Consider the following 24,833-nt stretch of genomic DNA (forward strand, 5'->3'; position numbering starts at 1 on the left):
AATAAAAAAATATAAATATTTTAGACTATGATTGCACTTAAATGACTACCAGTTTAAAACAAAAAGAAATAGTTACAGGTCAACATACATGTAACCACAAATCAAAAACCTAAAATACATACACAAAAAACTAGAGAGAAAGTAATACAAGCACACTGCTAAAGAAAATGATCAAACCACAAGGGAAGAAACTACAACAGTAAGAACATAACAGAGAAGAATTACAAAACCAACCAGAAAACAAGTAAGAAAAGGCAGTGAGTACATTCCTATTGATTCACTTTAAATGTCAACAGAGTAAACGCTCCAATCAGAAGCAACAGTGGTTGACTGTATAAATACAAGACCCATCTGTATAATGTTTATAAGAGATTCACTTCAGAGGTAAAGAGAAACAAACTGAAGGTGAAGGGATGGAAAAAGATAGAAATACCAAGAAAGCAAAGGCAGCATTACTCATATCAGACAAAATAGACTTTAAAACAAAGTCTAGAACAAAAGACAGAGCATTATAGAATGATAAAAAGATCAATGCAAGAAGAGGTATTATACTTGTCGATATATATGCACCCAATACAGAAGCACCAATATGTATAAAGTAAATATTAACAGGTATAAAGGAAGAGATTGACAATAGTGGTGGTGGACTTTAATATTTCACTTACACTAATGGATAGATCATTCAGAAAAGAAAGCAATAAGAAAACCGTAGTCTTAAATGACACGCTAGACTAGTTGGACTTAATAGGTAAGTCCTGTTGGGCTTAACAGGACATTCCATCCAAAAACAGCAAAAGAAACATTCTTTTCAAGTGCCCATGGAATGTTCTTTGGGATAAATCACGTTAGGCTGCAAAATAAGTCTGAACGATTTAACAGGACAGAAAATATGTCAAGCATTTTTTCCAAGTACAATACTGTGAAACTAAACATCGATTATAGAAGAAAAATGGGAAAAATACAAACACGTGGAGGCTAAACAACATGCTACTAAAAAAATAATGGGTCAATGTAGAAATCACAGAAGAAATCAGAATAGTACTTGAGACAAATGAAAATAGAAACACAACTTTCCAAAAGCTGTAGGATTTAGTAAAAGCACTCCTAAGAGGGAAGTTCATAGTGAGACAGACCTATCTCAAGAAACAAGCAAAAAAAACCTCAAGTAAAAAATGTAACTTATCATATAAAGGAATGATAAAAGGAAGAACAGTGGAAGGAAATAAATATCTGAGAGGAAATACATAAAATAAAAGCAAAAAAATAGAAAATATCAGTGAAGCCAAGAGCTGGTTGTTTGAAAAGATAAACAAAGTTGATAAGCCTTTAATGAGGCTCATCAAGAAATAGAGAGGATCCAAATAAAATAATAAATGGAAGAGGAGAATAAGATAATACTACAAACAGTTATAGGCCAACAAATTGAACAACCTAGAAGAAATGGGCAAATTTCTAGAAACATACAATCTTCCAAGACTGAATAAAGAAGAAATAGACTATCTGAACAGATCAATCACTAGCAGTGAAATTGAATTTGTTGAGGGGCGGGGGGAAGTTCAAGGCCAGATAGCTTCACAGGGGAATTCTACCAAATAAATAAAGAAGAGTTAAAATCTATCTTTCTCCAACTATCCCAAAAAATTGAAAAGAAAGAAACACTATAAAATTCATTCTATGAGGCTACCATTACTTTGATGCTGAAACCAAAGAAACTACAGAAAAAAAAGAAAATATCTCTGATGGAAATTAGAAAACTGAATTTGACAATATATAAAAGGGATCATAAATCATGATCAAGTGGGATTTATCCCAGGGATGGTGGTTCAATAAACACAAATCAATCAATATGATATAAAACATTAACAAAGGAAAGATAAAAATAATTGGATAATCTCAATAGACACAGAAAAAAGCATCTGACAAAATTCAACATCCATTCATGATTAAAAATGCTCATCAAAGCTGGTGTAGAGGAAACATATCTCAACAAAGTAAATGACATTTATGACAAACCTTTAGCTAATATCTTACTCAGCAGTAAAAAGCTGAAAACCTTTCCTCTAAAATCAGGAAGAAAACATACACGCTAACTTGCCACCTCTACTTAATGTAGTACTAGAAGTCCTAGCCACAGTAATCAGACATGGAAAATGAGTAAAAGGCATCCAAATAGGAAGGAAAGCAGAAAAACTGTCACTTTTTGCAGATTACTTGATACTCTATATAGAAAAGCCCAAAGTCTCCAACACAAAACTACTAGAACTAATAAATGAATTCAGTAAAGTTGCAGGATATGAGACTAGCATACAGAATTATTGCTTTTCTATACGCTGATAATGAACTGTCTGAAAGAGAAAGCAAGAAAGCAACTGTTTAAAATCAAATCAAGGCTAGATTTATGGCCCAGGATGTGATCTATCCTGGAGAAGGTTCTGTGAACACTTGAGAAAAAAGGTGAAATTCATTGTTTTGGGGTGAAATGTCCTATAGATATCAATTAGGTCTAACTGGTCTATTGTATCATTGTGTTTCTTTGTTAATTTTCTGTTTAGTTGATCTATCCATAGGTGTGAGTGCGGTATTAAAGTCTCCCACTGTTATTGTGTTATTGTTAATTTCCCTTTTCATGTTTGGGAACGCATGTACACCCGTGGTGGATTCATGTCAATGTATGGCAAAACCAATACAGTATTGTAAAGTAAAATAAAGTAAAAATAAAAATTAAAAAAAAGGTCTCCCACTATTATTGTGTTATTGTTAATTTCCCCTTTCATACTTGTTAGCATTTGTCTTATATATTGCGGTGCTCCTATGTTGGGTGCATATATATGTATGATTGTTATATCTTCTTCTTGGATTGATCCTTTGATCATTATGCAGTGTCCTTCTTTGTCTCTTTTCACAGCCTTTGTTTTAAAGTCTATTTTATCTGATATGAGTATTGCTACTCCTGCTTTCTTTTGGTCTCTATTTGCGTGGAATATCTTTTTCCAGCCCTTCACTTTCACTCTGTATGTGTCCCTTGTTTTGAGGCCGGTCTCTTGTAGACAACATATATAGGGGTCTTGTTTCTGTATCCATTCAGCCAGTCTTTGTCTTTTGGTTGGGACATTCAACCCATTAACGTTTAAGGTAATTATTGATAAGTATGATCCCACTGTCATTTAATTTATTGTTTTGGGTTCAGGTTTATACACCCTTTTTTTGTTTCCTGTCTAGAGAATATCCTTTAGAATTTGTTGGAGAGCTGGTTTGGTGGTGCTGAATTCTCTCAGCTTTTGCTTGTCTGTAAAGCTTTTGATTTCTCCTTCATATTTGAATGAGATTCTTGCTGGGTACAGTAATCTGGGCTGTAGGTTATTTTCTTTGATCACTTTAAGTATGTCCTGCCATTCTCTCCTGGCCTGAAGAGTTTCTATTGAAAGATCAGCTGTTATCCTTGTGGGAATCCCCTTGTGTGTTATTTGTCTTTTCTCCCCTGCTGCTTTTAATATTTGTTCTTTGTGTTTGATCTTTGTTAATTTGATTAATATGTGTCTTGGGGTGTTTCGCCTTGGGTTTATCCTATTTGGGACTCTTTGGGTTTCTTAGACTTGGGTGATTATTTCCTTCCTCATTTTAGGGAAGTTTTCAACTATTATCTCCTCTAGTATTTTCTCATGGTCTTTCTTTTTGTCTTCTTCTTCTGGGACTCTTATAATTCAACTGTTGGAGCGTTTCATATTGTCCTGGAGGTCTCTGAGATTGCCCTCATTTCTTTTAATTTGTTTTTCTTTTTTCCTCTCTGATTCATTTATTTCTACCATTCTATTGTCTACTTCACTAATCCTATCTTCTGCCTCCGTTATTCTACTATTTGTTGCCTCCAGAGTGTTTTTTATCTCATTTATTGCATTATTCATTATATATTGACTCTTTTTTATTTTTTCTAGGTCCCTGTTAAACCTTTCTTGCATCTTCTCAATCCTTGTCTCCAGGCTATTTATCTGTGATTCCATTTTGATTTCAAGATTTTGGATTAATTTCACTGTCATTATTTGGAATTCTTTATCAGGCAGATTCCCTACCTCTTCCTCTTTTGTTTGGTTTGGTGGGCATTTATCCTGTTCCTTTACCTGCTGGGTATTCCTCTGTCCCTTCATCTTGTTTATATTGCTGTGTTTGGGGTGGCCTTTCTGTATTCTGGCAGTTTGTGGAGTTCTCTTTATTGTGGAGTTTCCTCGCTGTGGGTGGAGTTTGTGGAGATTCCTTAAAAAACTGGAAATAGAACTGCCTTATGACCCAGCAATCCCACTGCTGGGCATACACACCGAGGAAGCCAGAATTGAAAGAGACACGTGTACCCCAATGTTCATCGCAGCACTCTTTATAATAGCCAGGACATGGAAGCAACCTAGATGTCCATCAGCAGATGAATGGATAAGAAAGCTGTGGTACATATACACAATGGAGTATTATTCAGCCATTAAAAAGAACACATTTGAATCAGTTCTAATGAGGTGGATGAAACTGGACCCGCTTATACAGAGTGAAGTAAGTCAGAAAGAAAAACACCAATACAGTATACTAACACATATATATGGAATTTAGAAAGATGGTAATGATAACCCTGTATGCGAGACAGCAAAAGAGACACAGATGTATAGAACAGTCTTTTGGACTCTGTGGGAGAGGAAGAGGGTGGGATGATCTGGGAGAATAGCACTGAAACGCGTATAATATCATATAAGAAATGAATCACCAGTCTAGGGTTGATGCAGGATACAGGATGCTTGGGGTGGGTGCACTGGAATGACCCAGAGAGATGGTATGAGGAGGGAGGTGGGAGGGGGGTTCAGGATTGTGTACACCTGTGGCAGATTCATGTCAATGTATGGCAAAACCAATACAGTATTGTAAAGAAAAAACAAACACTAAAAAAGAAAATCAAATCAAAAAGAATAAAACACCTAGGAGGAAACTTAACTGAGAAAATGAAAGATTTATGCTCTGAAAACTCTAAAACAATAATTAAAGAAATTGAAGATGATACAAAGAAATGTAGAGATCCATATTCATGGATCAGAAGACTTAATATTGTTAAAATTTTATGCTACCCAAAGCAATCTACATATTTAATGTAATCTCTATCAAAATATCCATTACATTTTTTTTCGCAGAACCAGAACAGATAATCCTAAAATTTATATGGAGCTGTAAAAGACTCTGAATAGCCAAAGTCATTCTGAGAAAGAAGAATAAAGCTGGAGTTATTACACTCTCTGGCTTCAGATTATATTAAAAAGTCAAAACAACATGGTACTGGCACAAAAACAGACACACAGCTCAACAGAACAGAATAGAGAGCCCAGCAATGAACCCACACACCTATGGTCAATTAGTCCATGACAAAGGAGGCAAAATATACAATGGAGAAAAGACAGTCTCTTCAGGAAGAAGTGCTGGGAAAACTGAACAGACACATGTAAAAGAACCAGATATTGAACAATGGACAGGTTCCAAATTCAGAAAGGAGAACATCAAGGCTACATGTTGTCACCCTGCTTATTTAACTTATGTGCATAGTACATCATGTGAAATGCCAGGCTGGATGAAGCGCAAGCTGGAATCAAGATTGCCAGGAGAAATATCAATAGCCTCAGATATGCAGATGACATCACCTTTTAAAAATTTTTTTATTTTAATTGGAGGCTAATTACTTTACAATATTGTGGTGGGTTTTTCCATATATTGATATGAATCAGCCATGGGTGTACATGTGTTCCCCATCCTGAACGCCCCTCCCACCTCCCTCCTCATCCCATCCCTCTGGGTCATCCCAGTGCACCAGCCCTGAGCACCCTGTCTCATGCATCGAACTTGGACTGGCGATCTATTTCACACATGACAATATACATATTTCAGTGCTCTCAAATCATCCCACCCTCACATTCTCCCACAAAGTCTAAAAGTCTGTTCTTTACATCTATGTCTTTTTGCTGTCTCGCATATAGGGTCATCATTACCATCTTTCTAAATTCCACATATATGCGTTAATAAACTGTATTGTTGTTTTTCTTTCTGACTTACTTTGCTCTCTATAATAGGCTCCAGTTTCATCCATCTCATTAGAACTGATTCAAATGCATTCTTTTTAATAACTAAGTAATATTCCATTGTGTATATGTACCACAGCTTTCTTATCCATTCATCTGCCGATGGACATCTAGGTTGCTTCCATGGTCTGGCTATTGTAAATAATGTTGTGATGAACACTAGGGTACACGTGATACCACCCTTATGGCAGAAAGTGAATAGGAACTAAAGAACCTCTTGATGAAAGAGGAGAGTGATAAAGCTGGTTTTAAACTCAACATTCAAAAAACTAAGACCATGGCATCTGGTCCCATTCCATCATGGCAAATAAATAGGGAGATAATGGAACCAGTGAAAGACTTTATTTTGGGGGGCTCCAAAATCACTGCAGATGGTGACTGCAGCTATGAAATTAAAAGACGCTTGCTCCTTGGAAGAAAAGCTATGACCAACCTAGACAGCATATTAAAAAGCAGAGACATTACTTTGCCTACAAAGGTCCATCTAGTCAAAGCCATGGTTTCCCCAGTAGTCATGTATGGATGTGAGAGTTGGACCATAAAGAAAGCTGAGCACTGAAGAATTGATGTTTTTGAACTGTGGTGCTGGAGAAGACTCTTGAGAGTCCCTTGGACAGCAAGGAGATCAAACCAGTCAATCCTAAAGGAAATCAGTCCTGAATATTCATTGGAAGGACTGATGCTAAAGCTGAAGCTCCAATACATTGGCCACCTGATATGAAGAACTGACTCACTGGAAAAGATCCTGGTGCTGGGAAAGACTGAAGGAAGGAGAGGATGGGGACAACAGAGGATGAGATGGTTGGATGGCATCACTAACTCAATGGCTATGAGTTTAAGCAAGCTCTGGGAGTTGGTGATGGATGGACAGGGAAGCCTGGCATGCTGCAATCCATGGAGTCACAAAGAGTTGGACACGACTGAGTAACTGAACTGAACTGAGAACATTCTCCAACACCATTTACAAAAATAAACTCAAAATGGATTAAAAACTAAATATAAGACTGAATACTTCTAGAGAAAAACATAGGCAGAATACTCTTCAACATAAATCATAATTTTTTGGATCTGTCTCCTAAAGCAAAGGAAACAAAAGCAAAAATAAATGGGACCTAATTAAACTAAAATTTTTTTGCACAGCAAAGGAAACCATCAACAAAACAAAAAGCAACCTACTGAATGGGAGAAGATATTTGCAAGTAATATGAATGATAAGGTGTTAATATCCAACATACATAAACTGCTCATGTAACTCAACATCAAAAAAAACCAAACCAAAACAAACAAACACCTAATTAAAAATGGGCAGAAGAAATGAATAGACATTTTTCCAAAGAAGACCTTCAGAGAACCAACAGTCACATGAAAAGATTCTCAAGACTGTAATCATCAGAGAAACGGAAATCAAAATCATAATAAGACATAACCTTATACTCGTCAGGATGGCTAATTCCAAAACTCTACAAATAACTAATACTGGCAAAGATGTAGAGAAAATAAAACACTTGTACACTGCCGGTGGGATGTAATTTGGTGCAGTCACTGGAAGACAGTATGGAGTTTCTTCAAAAAGCTAAAAATGGAACTATCATTGATCCAGAAATTCTACTTCTGGGTATATATCCAAATAAAACACACTGATTTGGAAAAGGTACATGCACCCCAGTGTTCATACCAGCACTATTTACAATAGCCAGGCTGTGGCGGCAACTTAAGTGTCCATCAACAGATGAATGGATAAAGAAGGTTTGAAGTATATATAATGGAATACTCCTTCATCATAAAAAATTATGACATTCTGACATTTGCAGCAAAATGGATGAGCTGATAATGTATTAAGCTTAGTGAAATAAGTTGGGCAGAGAAAAAAAATACTGTATGTTATTGCTTATATGTGGAATCTAAAAAATGAGGCAAGTAGATGTATATATAAAAAAGAGAAACAGACTCGCAGATATAGGGAACAAACTAGCGGTTGCCACTGGGAAGAGGGAAGAAGAGGGGGCAAGATAGGGGTATGGAATTAAGAGGTACAAGCTATTATGTATAAAATAAATAAGCAACAAAGATATATTTTATAGCACAGGGAAGATAGCTAACACTTCACAATAAATTTAAATGGATATAATTTATAAAAATATAGAATCACTATGCTATATACTATACCTAAAATCAGTATAATATTATTAATCACCTATGAAAGTGAAAATCGCTCAGTCATGTCTGACTCTTTGTGACCCTATTGACCATAAAGTCCATGGAACCAGGCCAGAATACCGGAGTGGGTAGCCTTTCCCTTCTTCAGGGGATCTTCTCAACCCAGGGATCACACCCAGGTCTCCCACATTGCAGGCAGATTCTTTACCAGCTGAGCCACCAAGGAAGCCCAAGAATACTGGAGTGGGTAGTCTATTACTTCTCCAGTGGATTTCCCCAACCCAGGAATTGAACTGGGGTCTCCTGCATTGCAGGCAGATTCTTTACCAACTGAGCTATCAGGGAAGCCCATTAATCACCTATATGTCAATAATTTTTTTTTTTAATTTTGTAAAAGCATTCTTGGATACAAGGACATGTCCTTTGTTTCCTTGTGGGAAATGGCTAACATAATCTATAGTTAGGCAGGTGGAAGACTCAAGGTATTTCAACTGCCCTCTGGAGGGTATTCTTTGGAAAGATGGAAGTTTCCAGAAATCTGCAGGCTGCACAATAGGAGACAGCCGTCCCTATAGGCTTCCAAGAATCAAATGTCAGCAATTTCCTACGGCTCAATCTAATAAAAGAGACCAAGGACTTGAACCCCCTCACAGGACATGAGGTAATTAAAAATTCCACAGATTAGTCCTTAGAAATTTAATTCTAAGCATAAGGGTACATAAGGTTAAAAAAAACCTGGTTATCTATTATGTACCAAATTGTGTTCACCCCCGTCCCCTCAATTCACATGTTAAAGTCCTAACCCTTAGTACTTCAGCATGTGATCTCACTTACAAGTAATTTTTATTTTTTTTCAGAAGTAGTTACTTCAGGTGAGGTCATATTGGAGCAGGGGGACCCCTAACTCAGTGTGATGGTGTCCTTATAAAAATAAACTTTGAACACAGAGACATGCACATGGGGGAACTCCATGTCAAGATGAGAGTTATGGGGTCCCAAGGCCAGTGAGCCAGAAGGAGCTGAAAGCAAGGCCTGGGATGCACCTCTCCCGGAAGCTTCAGAGATGGTGAGGCCCTGCCAGTACCTCTGGAGCTCTGAGGTTACATGTTTCTGATGGTGAAGCCATTCAGATTGTGATGCTTTGTTAGAGCAGTTCTAGAAGGAAATGGCAACCCACTCCAGTGTTCTTGCCTGGAGAATCCCAGGGATGGGGGGAGCCTGGTGGGCTGCTGTCTATGGGATCGCACAGAGTCGGACACGACTCAAGTGACTTAGCAGTAGCAGCAGCAAATTAACATGTGGCCTAAGAGGGCTGTGCTCATTTGGAAAGAAAGCCCAAGGCTGGCTCTACATCCAGCAACTCAGGGCCTCGTAGAAACATACTTCACCAGGTCTGAGCGTGGTTGTCCTTGGAGGGGAGGAGCAGACCCAGGTGAGTGTCAGGATTCTCTTTGATAATGCTAAAAATCCAAAAATCCATGTCTGTGCCCAAATCATGTTTTCCAAAGCTAATGGATCCTATGGCACTGGGAGGGGTAAGGCAAAAAATTTGGACTGAAATTATATCTCTAAATCTTCTAGGTCCAGAAGGATTTCCTGCAGTGCCTCCTAAGAAGCCTTCACGTTCTGTGCCATCTTTGGGTTTAACTCACTGCTCGGAAAGCTCTTGAATATTTTATTTTGGAGAAGTGTTTTCTGTCCTTGCTAGTCTGTGCATGTGAAAATGAAGTGATTTGATACTCAAAAGGAAAAATAGATTATTTTGCTGGCAAATTGGTTTTTTTGGATCAATGATTTGGAGACGTGAAGGCTGGAACTGGTTGCCAGGAGGCAGAGCATCCATCTCCAACAGATGAGACTGATTCTCTGCAAGCTGCACTGAGTGTGATGATGCTAAGATAACCAACTACACATTTTCCATGTGGATCTTTAAAAAACAATATCAAATATAAAATCAGCTTATACGTGGCCTCCAGAGAGAACAAGTTTTTTTTTCCTTTCCAATCTAGATTGTTGTAAGGAGCTCTGGTTCCGACGGCTTTACCAGTTGACAGAGCCTATCAAATTTTTATTACAATCCCCAGAGCTGGAGACAATGCAGAGCAGTTTGCTGGATTGTGAGCAGATTTTCCTTGAGGGGAAGAATATGCTCAGCATTGTTGCTTCTTTGCAAACAGTCTTGCAGGATGGGAGCAGCTGTTCTTCAAATTATTTTTCTGATGGAGAGGGAAGTCTACCTTTCACTCATTGCATCCTCAAGAGAGCATGCAAAAATGCATAGAAACACACTTTTAGAATTGTCCCCATCTCCCTCTTTCGGCTCTCTGTTCCTCGCTTCCTTTTTTCTTCCCTAATTCAATTTTTGATTTGTGCTGTGAGAGGAGAGGGCTTCTTAGGCCTGAATTTCTTCCTCTGATGACAAGGAAAATGTAGAGGAAAATATCAACTCTCGTACAGGGGCCAAAGGCAGTTCCTTTGCCTTTGAGGATTCCTGGTACGAGGGAAGGAGCCAGGAACTCTTTCAGGTGAGAAGACAGAGGGGAGGTGTCTGAGTGGTTTGCCACTCATCCCTCGGGGTAGCTGCTTCAGCAGAATCCTGGCTGCAGGATGGTTGGAGCTACTGCAAGATGAGGTGCCCGAGGCCCAGAACTCAAATGCAGATGTTACATCAGTCGATGCCAATTGAACCAGGAAGATTATTTTAACCTTGGAATGTCACTTTATGTGTTTCAACACATGGTTCATTAGTTAATCTCCAGGAAAGTTTCACTCAGGGCCCCCTTTGTCTCTGTGCTTATTCGGACAGCCAGACCATCAGGCATGCGATGAACTGCAGATTGAAACAACCTCAGCATCCCCAACAGATGGGGGTGGCATGCGGTGGGTGTGGACACACCAGGTGAAAACCACAAATCACTCACCGTGGCATGTTTGCCCCTTTATTTTGTGGAGCTGAGGGTGAGCAGGTGGTGGTTACAACCCAGAAAGGTAGTCAGTGTAGGTGTAGGTGTTGGGAAGGTAGGCTACACCTCTTCCATTCATCCTATAGGCTGACCTCAGTAGAACAGCCTGCTCTCAGTGGAAGACCCTTAACTATTCTCAGAAGGAAACAGTCAAGCGTTTGAAAGTTACATTTCCAGGTGGGTCTAAAGCCTTCTGCTGTTAAATGGTAACAATGCTTCATCTGGGGAAGAGACGCTAAGGTCTCCCCTGTTGACACAGTCATGCTCTGATTCTGAAGTCATCTTCTGAGCACAGGTAGACTAAATACCTTGAGCCTCAGTCTTGTAATGTTAGTAACAACAGCCAGAGTTCTTCTAGGTGTTGCTGTTGTTTAGTTGCTAAGTCATGTCCAACTGTTTTGCGACCCCATTGTAGCTCTCTAGGGTCCTTTATCCATGGATTCTCCATGCAAGAATGCTGGAGTGGGCTGCTATTTCCTTCTCCAAGGGATCTTCCTGACCCAGGGATCAAGCTGTGTCTCCTGTGTTGCAGGCAGATTTTTTTTACTGCAGGGTCACCAGGAAAGCCCTCTTTTAGGTGAGGCAACAGCTAAATTCAAAGAACTGGTTTGCTGTCAGAAAGACTCTCCACTCACCTGCCCTGGTCAGCCCTATTTTGGGGGAAATAAAATCTCAAAGTTAAAAGATTTATGCTCTCAACTTTAAACTCTAAAATATAAATGCACTATATATCTTCATTTAAGGGAAAACTGACTCATTGGCAAGATAAACTATATACAGAAGTGGTATTGAGAGACTTGTGTACAGATATAAGCATTAAAAGTTGTGCAAGAAACAGCAAATATTCAAGTAGCTAAGTAGCAACTTGGTAAATTTTATACTAAGGGTGGTAGTAATATATTGTAGTCCTCAAGTTTTCTAGCCAACACTGTGACATCAGAGCGAACTCATTATTTTGAAGCATTTATAGTAAACCCTACTTTGTACCAATAGATATCATTACAGAAACATACCATATCCTAATTGATTAATTTAGATATGCTTCTCTTACTTTATTTCATGGAGGCCAAGGCTTATAGTTTTGAAAAGCTAGTATAGATAGATCTATCCAGAAAATCTTTACAAAAGAATCATAAAGTATACCTCAAACATTCTCCCTAATATACATTAGAATGTAATAAACATTCCTTTCCATTTTCCCTGGAAAAATCCAAGGAAATGAGAAAATTTAAGACAGGATTATTCAGGAAGTGGAAAAGACTTTCCATGCTTTTGATTTTAAATTTATCAGCCACAAACAATCCATGTCTTCATGGTGAACTTAATCTGATGAAATAAGCATTGGGGCTTTGAATTAATTAGCTTGTCATTTAATAAGCACTTTTTTGATCACCTGCTACTTTTGAGGGCCCTGCTGGCATGGGCATCTTGTTTCTTTGGGATTTTAAACAGGAGCAACAGTAGTCAGCAGGAAGGGAGACCAGGAACACAAGAGACACACAGAGGCAGTGTCTCCAGATCTGCAGCTTATCAATGATAAAGTGTGATGTTACCAGGGATCTGAGTCAGTGGCTGGAATGCCCCACACAAAGCGATCGGATCCCAAACATGTGATGGTTGATGAGTCACTCGATGGTCTCACTCGGGTGTCTGAGTCCCACTCAGTTGCTCACACTCATTTTTCTCCATCTGCTGTGCTTCCTTGTAGAATTGGGGGCAAAATTCTTGGGTCCTTCCAGGTCACATTCCATCCAAACTAACTGTACTTTAAAACCTTGGAGAAGTTAAGGTGGCTCCTTCCTAAAAGGTGGGAGATTTCAGTCTTGACCTAGAGTATATCAACCTTCGTTTGAGATTTTAGTGTAGCAGCCGGTAGTTTGGTAAGAAATCTATCACCTGTTGCACTATGCAGAGTTCCCAGTCAGTCAGTTCAGTTCAGTCACTCAGTTGCATCCGACTCTTTGCAACCCCATGAATCCCAGCATGCCAGGCTTCCCTGTCCATCACCATCTCCCGGAATTCACTCAGACTCATCCATCGAGTCAGTGATGCCATCCAGCCATCTCATCCTCTGTCGTCCCCTTCTCCTCCTGCCCCCAATCCCTCCCAGCATCAGAGTCTTTTCCAATGAGTCAACTCTTCACATGAGGTGGTCAAAGTACTAGAGTTTCAGCTTTAGCATCATTCCTTCCAAAGAAATCCCAGGGCTGATCTCCTTCAGAATGGACTGGTTGGATCTCTTTGCAGTCCAAGGGACTCTCAAGAGTCTTCTCCAGCACCACAGTTCAAAAGCATCAATTCTTCAGTGCTCAGCTTTCTTCACAGTCCAACTCTCACATCCATACATGACCACTGGAAAAACCATAGCTTTGACTAGATGGACCTTTTTTGGCAAAGTTAATGTCTCTGCTTTTCAACATGCTATCTAGGTTGGTGATAACTTTTCTTCCAAGGAGTAAGCATCTTTTAATTTCATGGCTGCAGTCACCGTCTGCAGTGATTTTGGAGCCCCAAAAAATAAAGTCTGACACTGTTTCCACTGTTTCCCCATCTATTTCCCATGAAGTGATGGGACCAGATGCCATGATCTTCGTTTTCTGAGTGTTGAGCTTTAAGCCAACTTTTTCACTCTCTCTTTCACTTTCATCAAGTGACTTTTTAGTTCCTCTTCACTTTCTGCCATAAGGATGGTGTCATCTGCATATCTGAGGTTACTGATATTTCTCCCGGCAATCTTGATTCCAGCTTGTGTTTCTGCTAGCCCAGTGTTTCTCATGATGTCCTCTGCATAGAAGTTAAATAAGCAGGGTGACAATATACAGCCTTGACATACTCCTTTTCCTGTTTGGAACCAGTCAGTTGTTCCATGTCCAGTTCTAACTGTTGCTTCCTGACCTGCATACAGGTTTCTCAAGAGGCAGGTCAGGTGGTCTGGTATTCTCATCTCTTTCAGAATTTTCCACAGTTTATTGTGATCCACACAGTCAAAGGCTTTCTAAGAAAGTAAATAATCTCTTTCTGCCCTCAGGGAAACTAAACATATGATACTATCACTGGTGAAACATGGTTTTGCATTAAGTTTTTTACATGAAGTTTTACAAACTTTGAAATGAATTTTTTAAAAATCCTGGTTTTGTAAAAAGATGCTGAGCAAAATAGTTTTTTTGGAAATATATTTTCATTATAGGAAGATATTAAGCACATGTGATTATGCTTCAAGGTCTGAGCAGTTAGCAATTATTTTTCAAATATAACATCACATGAAATCTCTGTATACAAGATGTGAGTTAAAGAATCCATACCTTGTGATAATATCCATCAAGAGTCTGTTGCATTCCTTGTACTCCAGGGGGTCCCTGTATTAGAAACAAGTCAAAGGCATATGTAAACATTTATCAAAGCAATGTATATTTAAATAATGTGCCTAAGAATTCTTAAAATCTTACAGGTAAGAAAAACGAAGAGTCTGTTTAAGTCAAGTATTCTAATTAATAGAGAATTACATGGACATTAACTTATCAGGTTCCCAAATATATTTCTAAGTTAAATCCTACATGAATCCAAAGAAAGGTCCTAACTGGGAACATGTAACATATTACTAGACAGTCAGCCATCAGCATATTCTTTATTGAAAGGAATTGTTCCCATGAAACTCCTCAAGGGAAGAGCTGAAGGGCTCTAGTTTATTGTTGACACTTCTTAGAAGCCTTTGATCAACATGTTACAGAAATAAATGTGTGCTGTCCATGAGTCATCAACTTAAAAGTTAAAGGAAAAGCAGTTTTCCTTTTTCCTATTGCTTTACTCTTCTTGAATTAGTTGGGTAAAAATGGGCTGCCCATGAGCCTTCAGGCCACAAAACGATATTTGCTGTGTAATGTCAGGTTTGAGACATTTAAGTACATGTGGTTTTCAGTTGATATGGGGATATTCATGAAGTACTATGCTGAGCTGCAGGCAGATACAAAAGAAGTAAAGAAACCTGTCTCTCCCTAAAACTTTCTGAGTTTTTCAAGGATTACATTTTGGGGAGAGGGGCATAAGAAAATGCAAAGATTAGCATGATTTTAATTCAAGTAGTTCAGGCTAAGGTATATTCAGTTATCTAAGAAAAGAGACTGCATATTTCATCTATACTTTGAAAGCTTCTCAGTTCAGTTCAGTTCAGTCGCTCAGTCGTGTCTGACTCTTTGCGACCCCATGAATTGCAGCATGCCAGGCCTCCCTGTCCATCAGGAGGAGAGAAAATGTTAGAGAAGCGAAGTTCTCACAAGGTAAGACGCTAAAAGACTGAGCGTCTTTGTGACTGAACAAACCAAAGTCACTATTATACAAAGATTATTATTTTAAAAAGGGAACAAAAGCTTTGAAAAGTGAAGAAACATTTTAAGAGGCAAGCATTATGGAGAACAATATGGAGGTTCCTTAAAGAACTATATATAGGGTTGCCTTGTGATCCAGCAATCCCACTCCTGGGCATAGTTCTGAGGAAAAAATATAATTCAAAAAGATCCGTGCCCTGCAATGTTCACAGCAGCATTTTTACAATAGCCAAGGCATGAAAGCAACCTAAGTGTCCACTGGGCTTTCCTGGTGGCTCAGATGGTAAAGAATCTGCCTGCAATGTGGGAGACCCAGGTTTGATCCCTGGGTCACGAAGATCTTCTGGAGAAGGGAATGGCAACCCAAGTGTCCACTGACAGGTGAATGGATAAAAAGGATGTGGTACATTACAGTAGAATATCACTCAGCCATTGAAAGGAATGAAATAATGCCATTTGCAGTGACATGGATGGACCTAGAGAGTGCCATACTGAGTAGAGTCAGAGAAGGACAAATATCATATGCTATCCCTTATTTGTGGACTCTAAAAAATGACACAAATAGACTTATCCATAAAACAGAAACAGACTCACAGAGAACAGACTTGTGGGTGGCAAGTGGGGAGAGGGCTGGATTGGGAGTTTGGGATTAGAAGATGTCAACTATTATATACAGAATAGATAAATAACGGGTCCTACTGTACAGCACAGAGAACTATATTCAATATATCCTGTGATAAGCCATAATGGAAAATAATATGAAAATTATAAAAATGAATCACTTTGCTGTACACCAGAAACTAACCCAACACTGTATATCAACTACAATTTAAAAAAAAGAAATAGTTTAAGAAACATTTGCTATCTGCACGCACTGATATGGGTAACACCTTAAGTATATTGAAAAAGATTAATATTGGTCAACACCTATGACAGGTATTCCTTATGAACGGCCTGTGACATCTCTTCTAACACGAAGCCTTTGCTTTGTGTCATTAAACGTTGAGGACAGGAAGATGTAATGACGGATGATGGAATCAGGGTGGTGTAACTTGTGAGAAAATAATAGGCCTTGTGAGGAATGGAGCTTACTGCAGTTGGAAAGACAAATGATGCTGTTACCTTGCTGGAATCAAAACAGAGCTAATGTCAGAAAAGAATTCTCAAGGCGTTATATATTTTTCAGGTTCTCTTCGCATCAGCCAGCTTTGCGTGATGTATTCTAGGTCAGGTAGTTGAAGTGAGAGGAGAGCAATCACTGAGTTGGGGTTATTTCACAAAGTGTCCAGCCAAGAAGGTGTGGGTTAGGAACTCATTCTTGAAAGTCAGCAGACAGGAGACTCCATTGATCCTTCTGCAACCATTTTTAATGGGGCAAGCAGAAATCTTAAATATCATATATATCTAGGAGTAGCCACAACAGGTAGCTTAGGAGTATATGCATGGTAGGCATTTGGTGAATGGTGAATGCGTGTTGATCATAAGTCCAATTAGATCAAAGAATAGTGATGTGGTGGGTAAATTTAGCTTCAGACATATTCATCTTAACCAAAAGTGAAAGGCTGAACAATTTAGGTGCCGAATATAGCAGAGCAATTAATAACATCTCTCAGCTAGAGCATAAGAATCAATCAAATAATAATAGCAGGCATTTATATAGTATGTATTGTGTGCCAGGCATTACACCAAGGGTTTCAAATAGACTAACTCATTTAATCTCTACAATGACACCACAAGGTACCTACTCTCATTATTTTCAATTCAAAGGAACAGAAAATGAGCATTTGGAATGGTTTGCTGGCCGAAGGTTACACCACTGGTAATCGGTAGGGCTAATATTAAATGGAGGCAGCCTGGGTCCAAACTCACTTCTTATTTACTCTACTCTTTTAACATAAAGCAGATTCTCAGCCTAAAATAACTTTGGGGGTAATTTTTCTGTCATGCTGACCATGACCTGAAGAATACAGTGTCTGATTGCGCTTTCCTGTTTTACTTACAATACTGAAATTGAAAATAAAATAAGCAAAACTGGACTTGGCACTTCATATGAGCCGGCAGTGTCCCTGACACACTGTCTCTGGAGGCAGTGCTACTGGAGGGCTGAGCAAGGCCTCTCTCTACGTCCCAAATCTGTCTTCAAAAATTCTCTCCAGTCATGATAGGGAGATTTTGCCTGGCTAGCCCCCAGATACCTCCCTATCACAACTATACTCAAAATGCATCTTATCTTCCTTTGCAGAGCTTGACCGAGGAGGTGGTCAGAGGGCACACGCAGAGGGCCTCTGGAAGGGTCTTGCAGGAAGCAGCATGGTAGGGCCTGCACAGCACAGGTGTCATGGTGGATGAGGACAGTATAAATGATGGGATGGGGCTAATCCTCTAAACAGTTGGGTGAGAACTGGGTCTGGTCTCTCACAGACTGGCTATCTGTCTGTGGCATGCACCTGCTTTCCATGAACACAGAATGCATTCTTCACCCAGAAGCCTGTGGGTGAGCACACCTCCCAGGACAAAGCAGGGGAGCCCAGGGCCACTCTTCCCTCTAAAAACAATAGCAAGAGCAGATCCAGCTGAACAGGGTCACTGGTCAACAGAAAAGTCTGAACAACGTTATTCAGATACCCACAAGATTGATAAACCTATAAAAGTTACTTCCAGATTCTCTCATGTCCTGTTCTTGCCATAAAATGTCAGACTCATAGAGCTGTCTTCCAAATGAGGCCAACCAGAAATTTTAGGCTCTGGGGCTTCATCTACTGATGAGCATTTATGATGACTTTTTTCTTTCTTGTTCTTTCAGTCCCTGGATATGTTGGGTACCACAAATTCCACACATAATGTAACAGAGATTTACAGCGAACAGTCTAGCCTGCAGGCAGCACTTCTCACAAATTCTCCCAATGCACAGAAAAACCCTGTGGGGACTGGCAGAAGAGCCGGGACTGGGGCCTCCATCCTGCCGGACTACAGCCGGGGCTCTGGTGCCTCCATGCGCTGCTCAACCTCCATCAAGACGGGGATAGTGACCACAGAGAAACAGGGTGCACGTAAATGCCAAAGGCAGTTCTCTGCTTATTGTCAGAAAAACAATACAGACCCCGGGGTCTTGGGATCAGTGTTTGCCCTATAGCCACATCCCCTAGAGATGTGCTATTTTTCTATTTTCCATGCTGATACAAAGCATGGCTAGAGGAGATCCAGACTCATTTGTTTCCAAGTTTATTAAATGCTGTCAGCCCTGTAGATCATCAGCAAAGCATGAGGAGGAAGACATGAAAGACATGTATGAGCGACTAATCCTCAGGCATCACATGGTGTTAGTAGATGCTCCTGGGTGCTCAAGAGGTGACTTCCTCTGAGGAAGATCCCCTGCAGGAGGGCATGGCAACCCACTCCAGTATTCTTGCCCAGAGAACCCCATAGACAGGGGAGCCTGGCGGGCTACAGTCCACAGAGTCTCAAAGAATCGGACACGACTGACATGACAGCACACACACATGGCAAGGAGATATGCTTAGATGACTCAGGCCCAGGAGAAGAGAGGCCAGCCACGGAGGGCATGTCAGCCCTGGCTAACGTTCTCAGGGGTTCTACTAGGAAGACCAGCTGAAGGTTTATGGAGAAGAAACGTGTCCCGATATCCTGTCCCTGACAATGACCCGCAGTGCAGCTGTACGGACATCATGGCTACATAGTATCTGTCTCCTATGCCGCTCTGCTTTACTCTGTTTGTGTTGGCTTGGGATACACAGGACATGTGGGCTAACGTGATAAGTACACAACCACACAGCAGTTTTAAAACACTCATGAACTCCAGCGAGACACACCTGTTCAGAACCCAACTGTGCTCACGTGTTACTTATCTGAGCGGTTTATCAGCCTTATGTGGGGAGAGACCCAGATGCTGTTTCGTGTTGCAAAGAATCGGATCTGGTGTGAAGAAGTGAATGAAAGCTGCATTCAACTTGGGAACACAGACTGTTAGTGGTAGTTTAAAGCTTTTTTTTTTTTTTTCTTTTTTTTTGCTAACACCTTGCTAGAGGTGGAAGACAGAGAAAAACATGATGTCGGCCACCAGCATCACTGGATGCTAGTGTGGAAAATGATGAACTGTTGGCCTTATCACTTCCTCAGAATTCAGTCTGGGCTATAGATTTCCAGTGTCTGAAGGATGGAAGGGTTCTCTGTTAAGGCTTCTTCAGTCCTGGTCTTGGCTGCGCTTTTGCTTTTCAGCAGTTCATGCAGTACGCGGAGCTTGAAGAATCCACTTTTGCCCTTTTTCCCCTCCCTGGCCTTTGCTGTGAGCCCTCTGTGCCCACCAGGGCTGGGCCTTTGGGTTAGCTTCAGCGCACCCTCAGTGCTCTGAACTGAGGCCTCTGCAGCTCTTCAGTCACTCTGCTCCCTCTCTGGCCCTCCCCTGAACTGTTTCCTTCCTCCCTCTTCTCTGAAAGCATCCTTCAGTTCCCCATAACTGCTGACGGGGCCTCCGTGCACCATCTGGGTACTACTCATCTCTGCACACCAGAGCTCTTCAGGCTCTCTCATCAGGAGCTCCTTTCAGGATTCACAAACACATATTTTCAGGTTGTGCTCAACTGCTTTCTGGCCTTGTGGGTTTCCAACTAACTTCACTAACAACCTTTGAAATATCAAAACCCTAACTATGAAAAAAGTTGTACTGATCAACTTTCTTCAAAACATGCTAAAAAGGCAACTTTGCTATAAGGAGAGATATAATAGAAAGTTTGTTACTGAAAGCTCATTTGAGTTAATTTTCAAGAAATATTGTAAATTTTCTAATGGCTAGTAGAAAAGGCAGAGATGGCCAATTATTTTTCTGATATTAAAAAATTAGGTTAGGAAGCCTAACCTCATCTGCAGGAATGGTAAGATGAGGCAATATTTCAATAATACAATAATTTTGGGAAAGTTAATGTTAAGAGTGAGTTTTTCTCATATATATCAATATATTTCCATTTATAACTTTATATATAACTTGGTGAAGCACCTTTACACTGAATATGGTGTTCTGAGTACATGTCGATCTTTTCAGCTGGAATGAAACGTCCTTGAAGATGAGGAGTTTCCATTTTTTAAATCTTATCATACACATAGTACCTCCCCTCCCGCCCCTGTTTGCTGAATTTAACAGAGTCTTTTGAAAGAAAAGTTTTGAAGGTATAGCCAGTTTCTCACTTGTTGGTTTTCATTTCAATTAGAAATGGTAGCAAACTGAGCGGTGGTCTTGCTGCTTTCAAACTTGCAGAAGACAAGGCCAACAGATTCAGATTAATGTAAGAATGTGGCTAAATTATTGAAAACAAAGTTGCAGCAAGCTCCACTTAAGCAGAAAAGAGCTCATGGATGGATTTTTGACCAGAATTACAACATGGAAAGTTGTCTCCTAACACTGAGAGAAAAATCAATAATACTCTTTAGAGAATCTTTGGGAAATCAATTTCTTTTTCTTTTAAACACAGATCCTTTTATTTATCTAAGTATTTGCTCTAAATGAGTTTTTTCATTTGCTTGGAATGTAATTAAGTTAAACAGTGGTAATTTTAGAGTAGATTATTTTTCTGAGAATGCTTCTGCAACAAATTTTTAGTGGCTAAAATGATAACACTCCAACCCCCATGCCCCTTCCTCCACCAAACTGCAAAGTATGATTTCTGAAGCAAGGAGGGGATTCACTAAGTGTTTATACTATAGTTCTATTTTAACACAGAGACCTCAAGTTCTCCTTCATAGGATTAAAATGGGAATGTGGGTCAAATAGTACATATTTGGTGAAATGTAGGGTTCCTGGGAAGGAGCTCTTAATTCTGAAAATGTCTCACCCACCTTCTGGTTTCTGCCTAAAACTCCATAAGGAAAGATTGGTTTATTCAGTGTTGGGTTTCTTCATGGACTCAAATATGAATGTTCTTGGGAGATGTTTCATATTCACACAGCTCAGGATGAGGCTAAATAAGTTTTCACTTATATGTTCTTAGATGGTAGGGTCATGTGACTACAAAACATGTCACCTTATTTGATTCTCATAAAAACTGAGATGGATATTTTCCATCTGACATGAAAAAACAGAGGTTTACCCCCAAATCACACAACAAACAAGTGGTAGAACCAAGTCTAAGAGTTGTTCTACTATTGCTGTTGAATATGTTCTTATGGATCACTCAGGAAATACTTGCTGAGAGCAAGCTGGGTGGGACAGAAAAGGAGGAGTGAAGGGCTGGTGTGTGGAGGTGGGACGGTGGGGCCGGTGGGGCCGGTGGGGCCGATGGGGGTGGTGGGGGCGGTGGGGACGGTGCATGGGAGGAGAGGGCACAGAAAGTGGGGCAGATCCTGAAGACTGCAGCTTCTCAGCCCCCAGCCTTGGGGCTCACCTTCTGGCATGAGGTTCTGAGAAATGGAGTTAAGTCTTAAGACAAACTTGGACTGTCAGAGGTGGGACTCAGAAGAAAATCTACGTGAGAACTATAATCAAAGAACCTGGCAAAGCATCAACAGTTTTGCTTTAGAATTGGGAGGTCCTGGATTAAATCTGGGAAAGAAAGTAAATAATAATGAGCAGATGGCAAAGAATGATAAAATGGGATAATGACAATAATAGTCATAAATAACAACAGATATCCTCAGAAAGTAATAACTGTGTGGCAGGTATATATGCTATGGCATTTTACTCTCACAACAATCCAATGAAGTAGAGATTAACCTTATTTTTCTTATAATAAAAAAGTTAACTAGCTTAACCCAAGGTCATACAACTAATAAACAAGAGCTAGATTTCAACCCAAGTTGGCCTGACCCTATGCGGGTCAGTTTTGATATTTTAACTCCTCTATCAGCCTCACAGTGAGAGGAGGGATGACAGGAAAAAAACCAACAACAATCTCCTTAAAACTGGTTAAAAATATCAAGTAGGGCATTCAAGCGTAAGAGATCACAGATCTGTTCTTGAGAAACAGACTCTACAAGCACCAAGCACAGGGAGCTGTGGGGCGTGGTGTGGATGCACATTTTCAAAGATGTGAATGACAAGAAGAGATGGAGAGGAAAGTGAGCAGAATGGGAGGAAGGTAGGGATAAGAGAGAAACCACAGGCAGATACAAGGAATGTTAAAATCAAGGAGAGCTTAAATTAGAGGGGGATAAGGAGAGGCAGATTTCTGAGAAGAAAAAGGAAAGAAGCTGGCAATCTTGGTCAGCATCGTAAGTCACTTTTAAACATCGAATGACACCAAACGCGGAGTGGAATCTTGGCATGTATGAGACGGTAGAAGAAGACCCTGAAAACAGTCAGAGTTGGTGGGAAAACACTACCTAACCAAGAGATAAGACTGCTTAGGGACCATTTTGATTGGCTGACCATTCCTATGAGCATGAAATTGCAGTGGAGAACAGTCATGGGAAAGAAGTCACACTTAGTAAGAAGATGAAATACCCCAGACTACAATCGTGCTATTGTGTTTTTGTGGAAGAGAGATTTGTGTATCAGCATGTGGGAATGGAAAGGATTCAAGTGATGCGGCAACACACTGGTTCAAGCATTTGTCAAGGGTGTCTTCTGGGGGCTGCCCCTACAAGAAGGTGAGAGCAGCTTTGTTAGAAGTCAGCAGCCAATGCTTATTCTGGGTGAAACTCTGGAATGTTGAGAAGCAGTGATCTTCTCTTGCCTCAGCCACGTCCCTGCCGTCCCCCACCCCCTGCCACCGGCTCAAGTAGCATATACCTGCATTATACTTAGAAAGATCAACAGCTCCTAAGTGTCTATCTAAGTTATTGCCAGCAGCCCTGGTTCAGAAGTTCAGAAGCAGCAGGATTAACAGGTGAGGGATTGCAGTAAAGGCAGTTTCTGGATCTTGAATGAGAATTTTTCACATCTGCTGCTTTGGACATTTTTCAAACTCATCCCTCTGTGTATTCCAGGAGTGCTCACTTGAGCTGGGCTCGTCTCTCTGGCCTGCACACTGAGCTGTGTAATTGAGGGAACTCAAGCAGAGGCAGTTTATGGTTGTATGAATAAGCAAAATACTCAATATGTGACCTGACTGTTTTCCAAAATTGCACAGTCCCTGGTTTTACTTGTCATTCTGGAACAGGAGTGGGAGGATGAGGCTGTGACAGTGAATGCATTCAATGGGTGTAATTAACCCATTTCATAAAAGCAGATTTTCTAAATTATGCTGTGAAGCTAGGGAGGTTTTAACGCTTTACTTTCCAAGGGAGAAAAAAAGATCATTTTTAAAGGAGTTTATTTTCCCTGATACCATGAAACAAATCCATCTAAATGGTAGAAAGCCCACTGCATTCCTGATAAAGTGCATTGTTGGGAAATTGTTGGCTGATTTCTATGCAGTGATAGATGGAAAAAAAAAATGATTCCTTCCCTAATGCTGTGATTCTGCTTATCCATCCATAAAATGTGTCTTACTCATCTCTCCTCAGTGTGTTCTGCAAAAGCAAAAATATTATTTGTCAGCTTCCTGTAATCTAAGGAGCAGCAGGGGTCTGGAGAGTGGCTTGCCTCCCCACAGAAGCAACATCACTGACCCCGCACAAGGTGATGAAAGCCACAGGGGCATGAGAACTAGTAAGGATGGATGTCGTGAAACAAACGATCTGCATCCGGTGATGCATACCCCAGTGTTCACCATCAACAGAAACCGTATGTGGGGGACAGCGGTGCCTCCACTATTCCCTGCTCTGACCTCAGGAATCTCCCAGGGTGCCTCTCAATTCCAAGGAGGGGTTGGCTTCCACAGCCTGCACCTATCAAAGCTTTGAGTTTCCATTTGCTATAACTGGTAATATTCACTCTCTTTTTAAAAAGGCTAGTGCACGTCAATCCCAAACTCCCTAACTATCCCTCCCCCAACTCTTCTCCCCATAACCCTAAATTTGTTCCCTAAGTCCGTGCTCAATGTTATGCAAAAACCTAAATGGGAAAAGAATTTGAAAAAGAATAGAAAAAAGAATTGATACATGTATACGTATAATTGAATCATTTTGCTGTACACGTGAAAATAACACAACACTGTTAATCAGCTATATTCTGAAACAAAATTAAATTTTTTTTAAAGTGTTGCTGGAATGACAATGCTTCCTATGCAGAGAAAACTGTGATTTCCAAGGCAGACTGCTGAGACTTAACCATAGCCAGGCAGATGACACTGGCTTGGGCGCTACCAAGCTGCTGGAGAGCAAGGGTATGTGCCAAACTCAGATGGTTGTGGACATCCTGGACAAAGCAAAGTGAGGTTTTATTTTGGGGGTGATCGTAGCTTCCA

At 40.2% G+C, this 24,833-nt stretch overlaps 1 protein-coding gene across 1 annotated transcript in view; it reads right to left on the reverse strand.

Annotated features, from left to right (window-relative positions):
* Positions 1-24,833, reverse strand: part of COL19A1 (collagen type XIX alpha 1 chain) — a 474,185-nt gene that overhangs the window by 108,697 nt on the left and 340,655 nt on the right. Inside the window, exon 17 of the mRNA XM_069599490.1 lies at positions 14,518-14,571. Coding sequence (XP_069455591.1) covers positions 14,518-14,571 — 54 coding nt within the window. The remainder of the gene's footprint in view (positions 1-14,517; positions 14,572-24,833) is intronic.

The sequence above is a fragment of the Ovis canadensis genome, chromosome 9, assembly GCF_042477335.2.
Source record: "Ovis canadensis isolate MfBH-ARS-UI-01 breed Bighorn chromosome 9, ARS-UI_OviCan_v2, whole genome shotgun sequence".
NCBI lineage: Eukaryota > Metazoa > Chordata > Mammalia > Artiodactyla > Bovidae > Ovis > Ovis canadensis.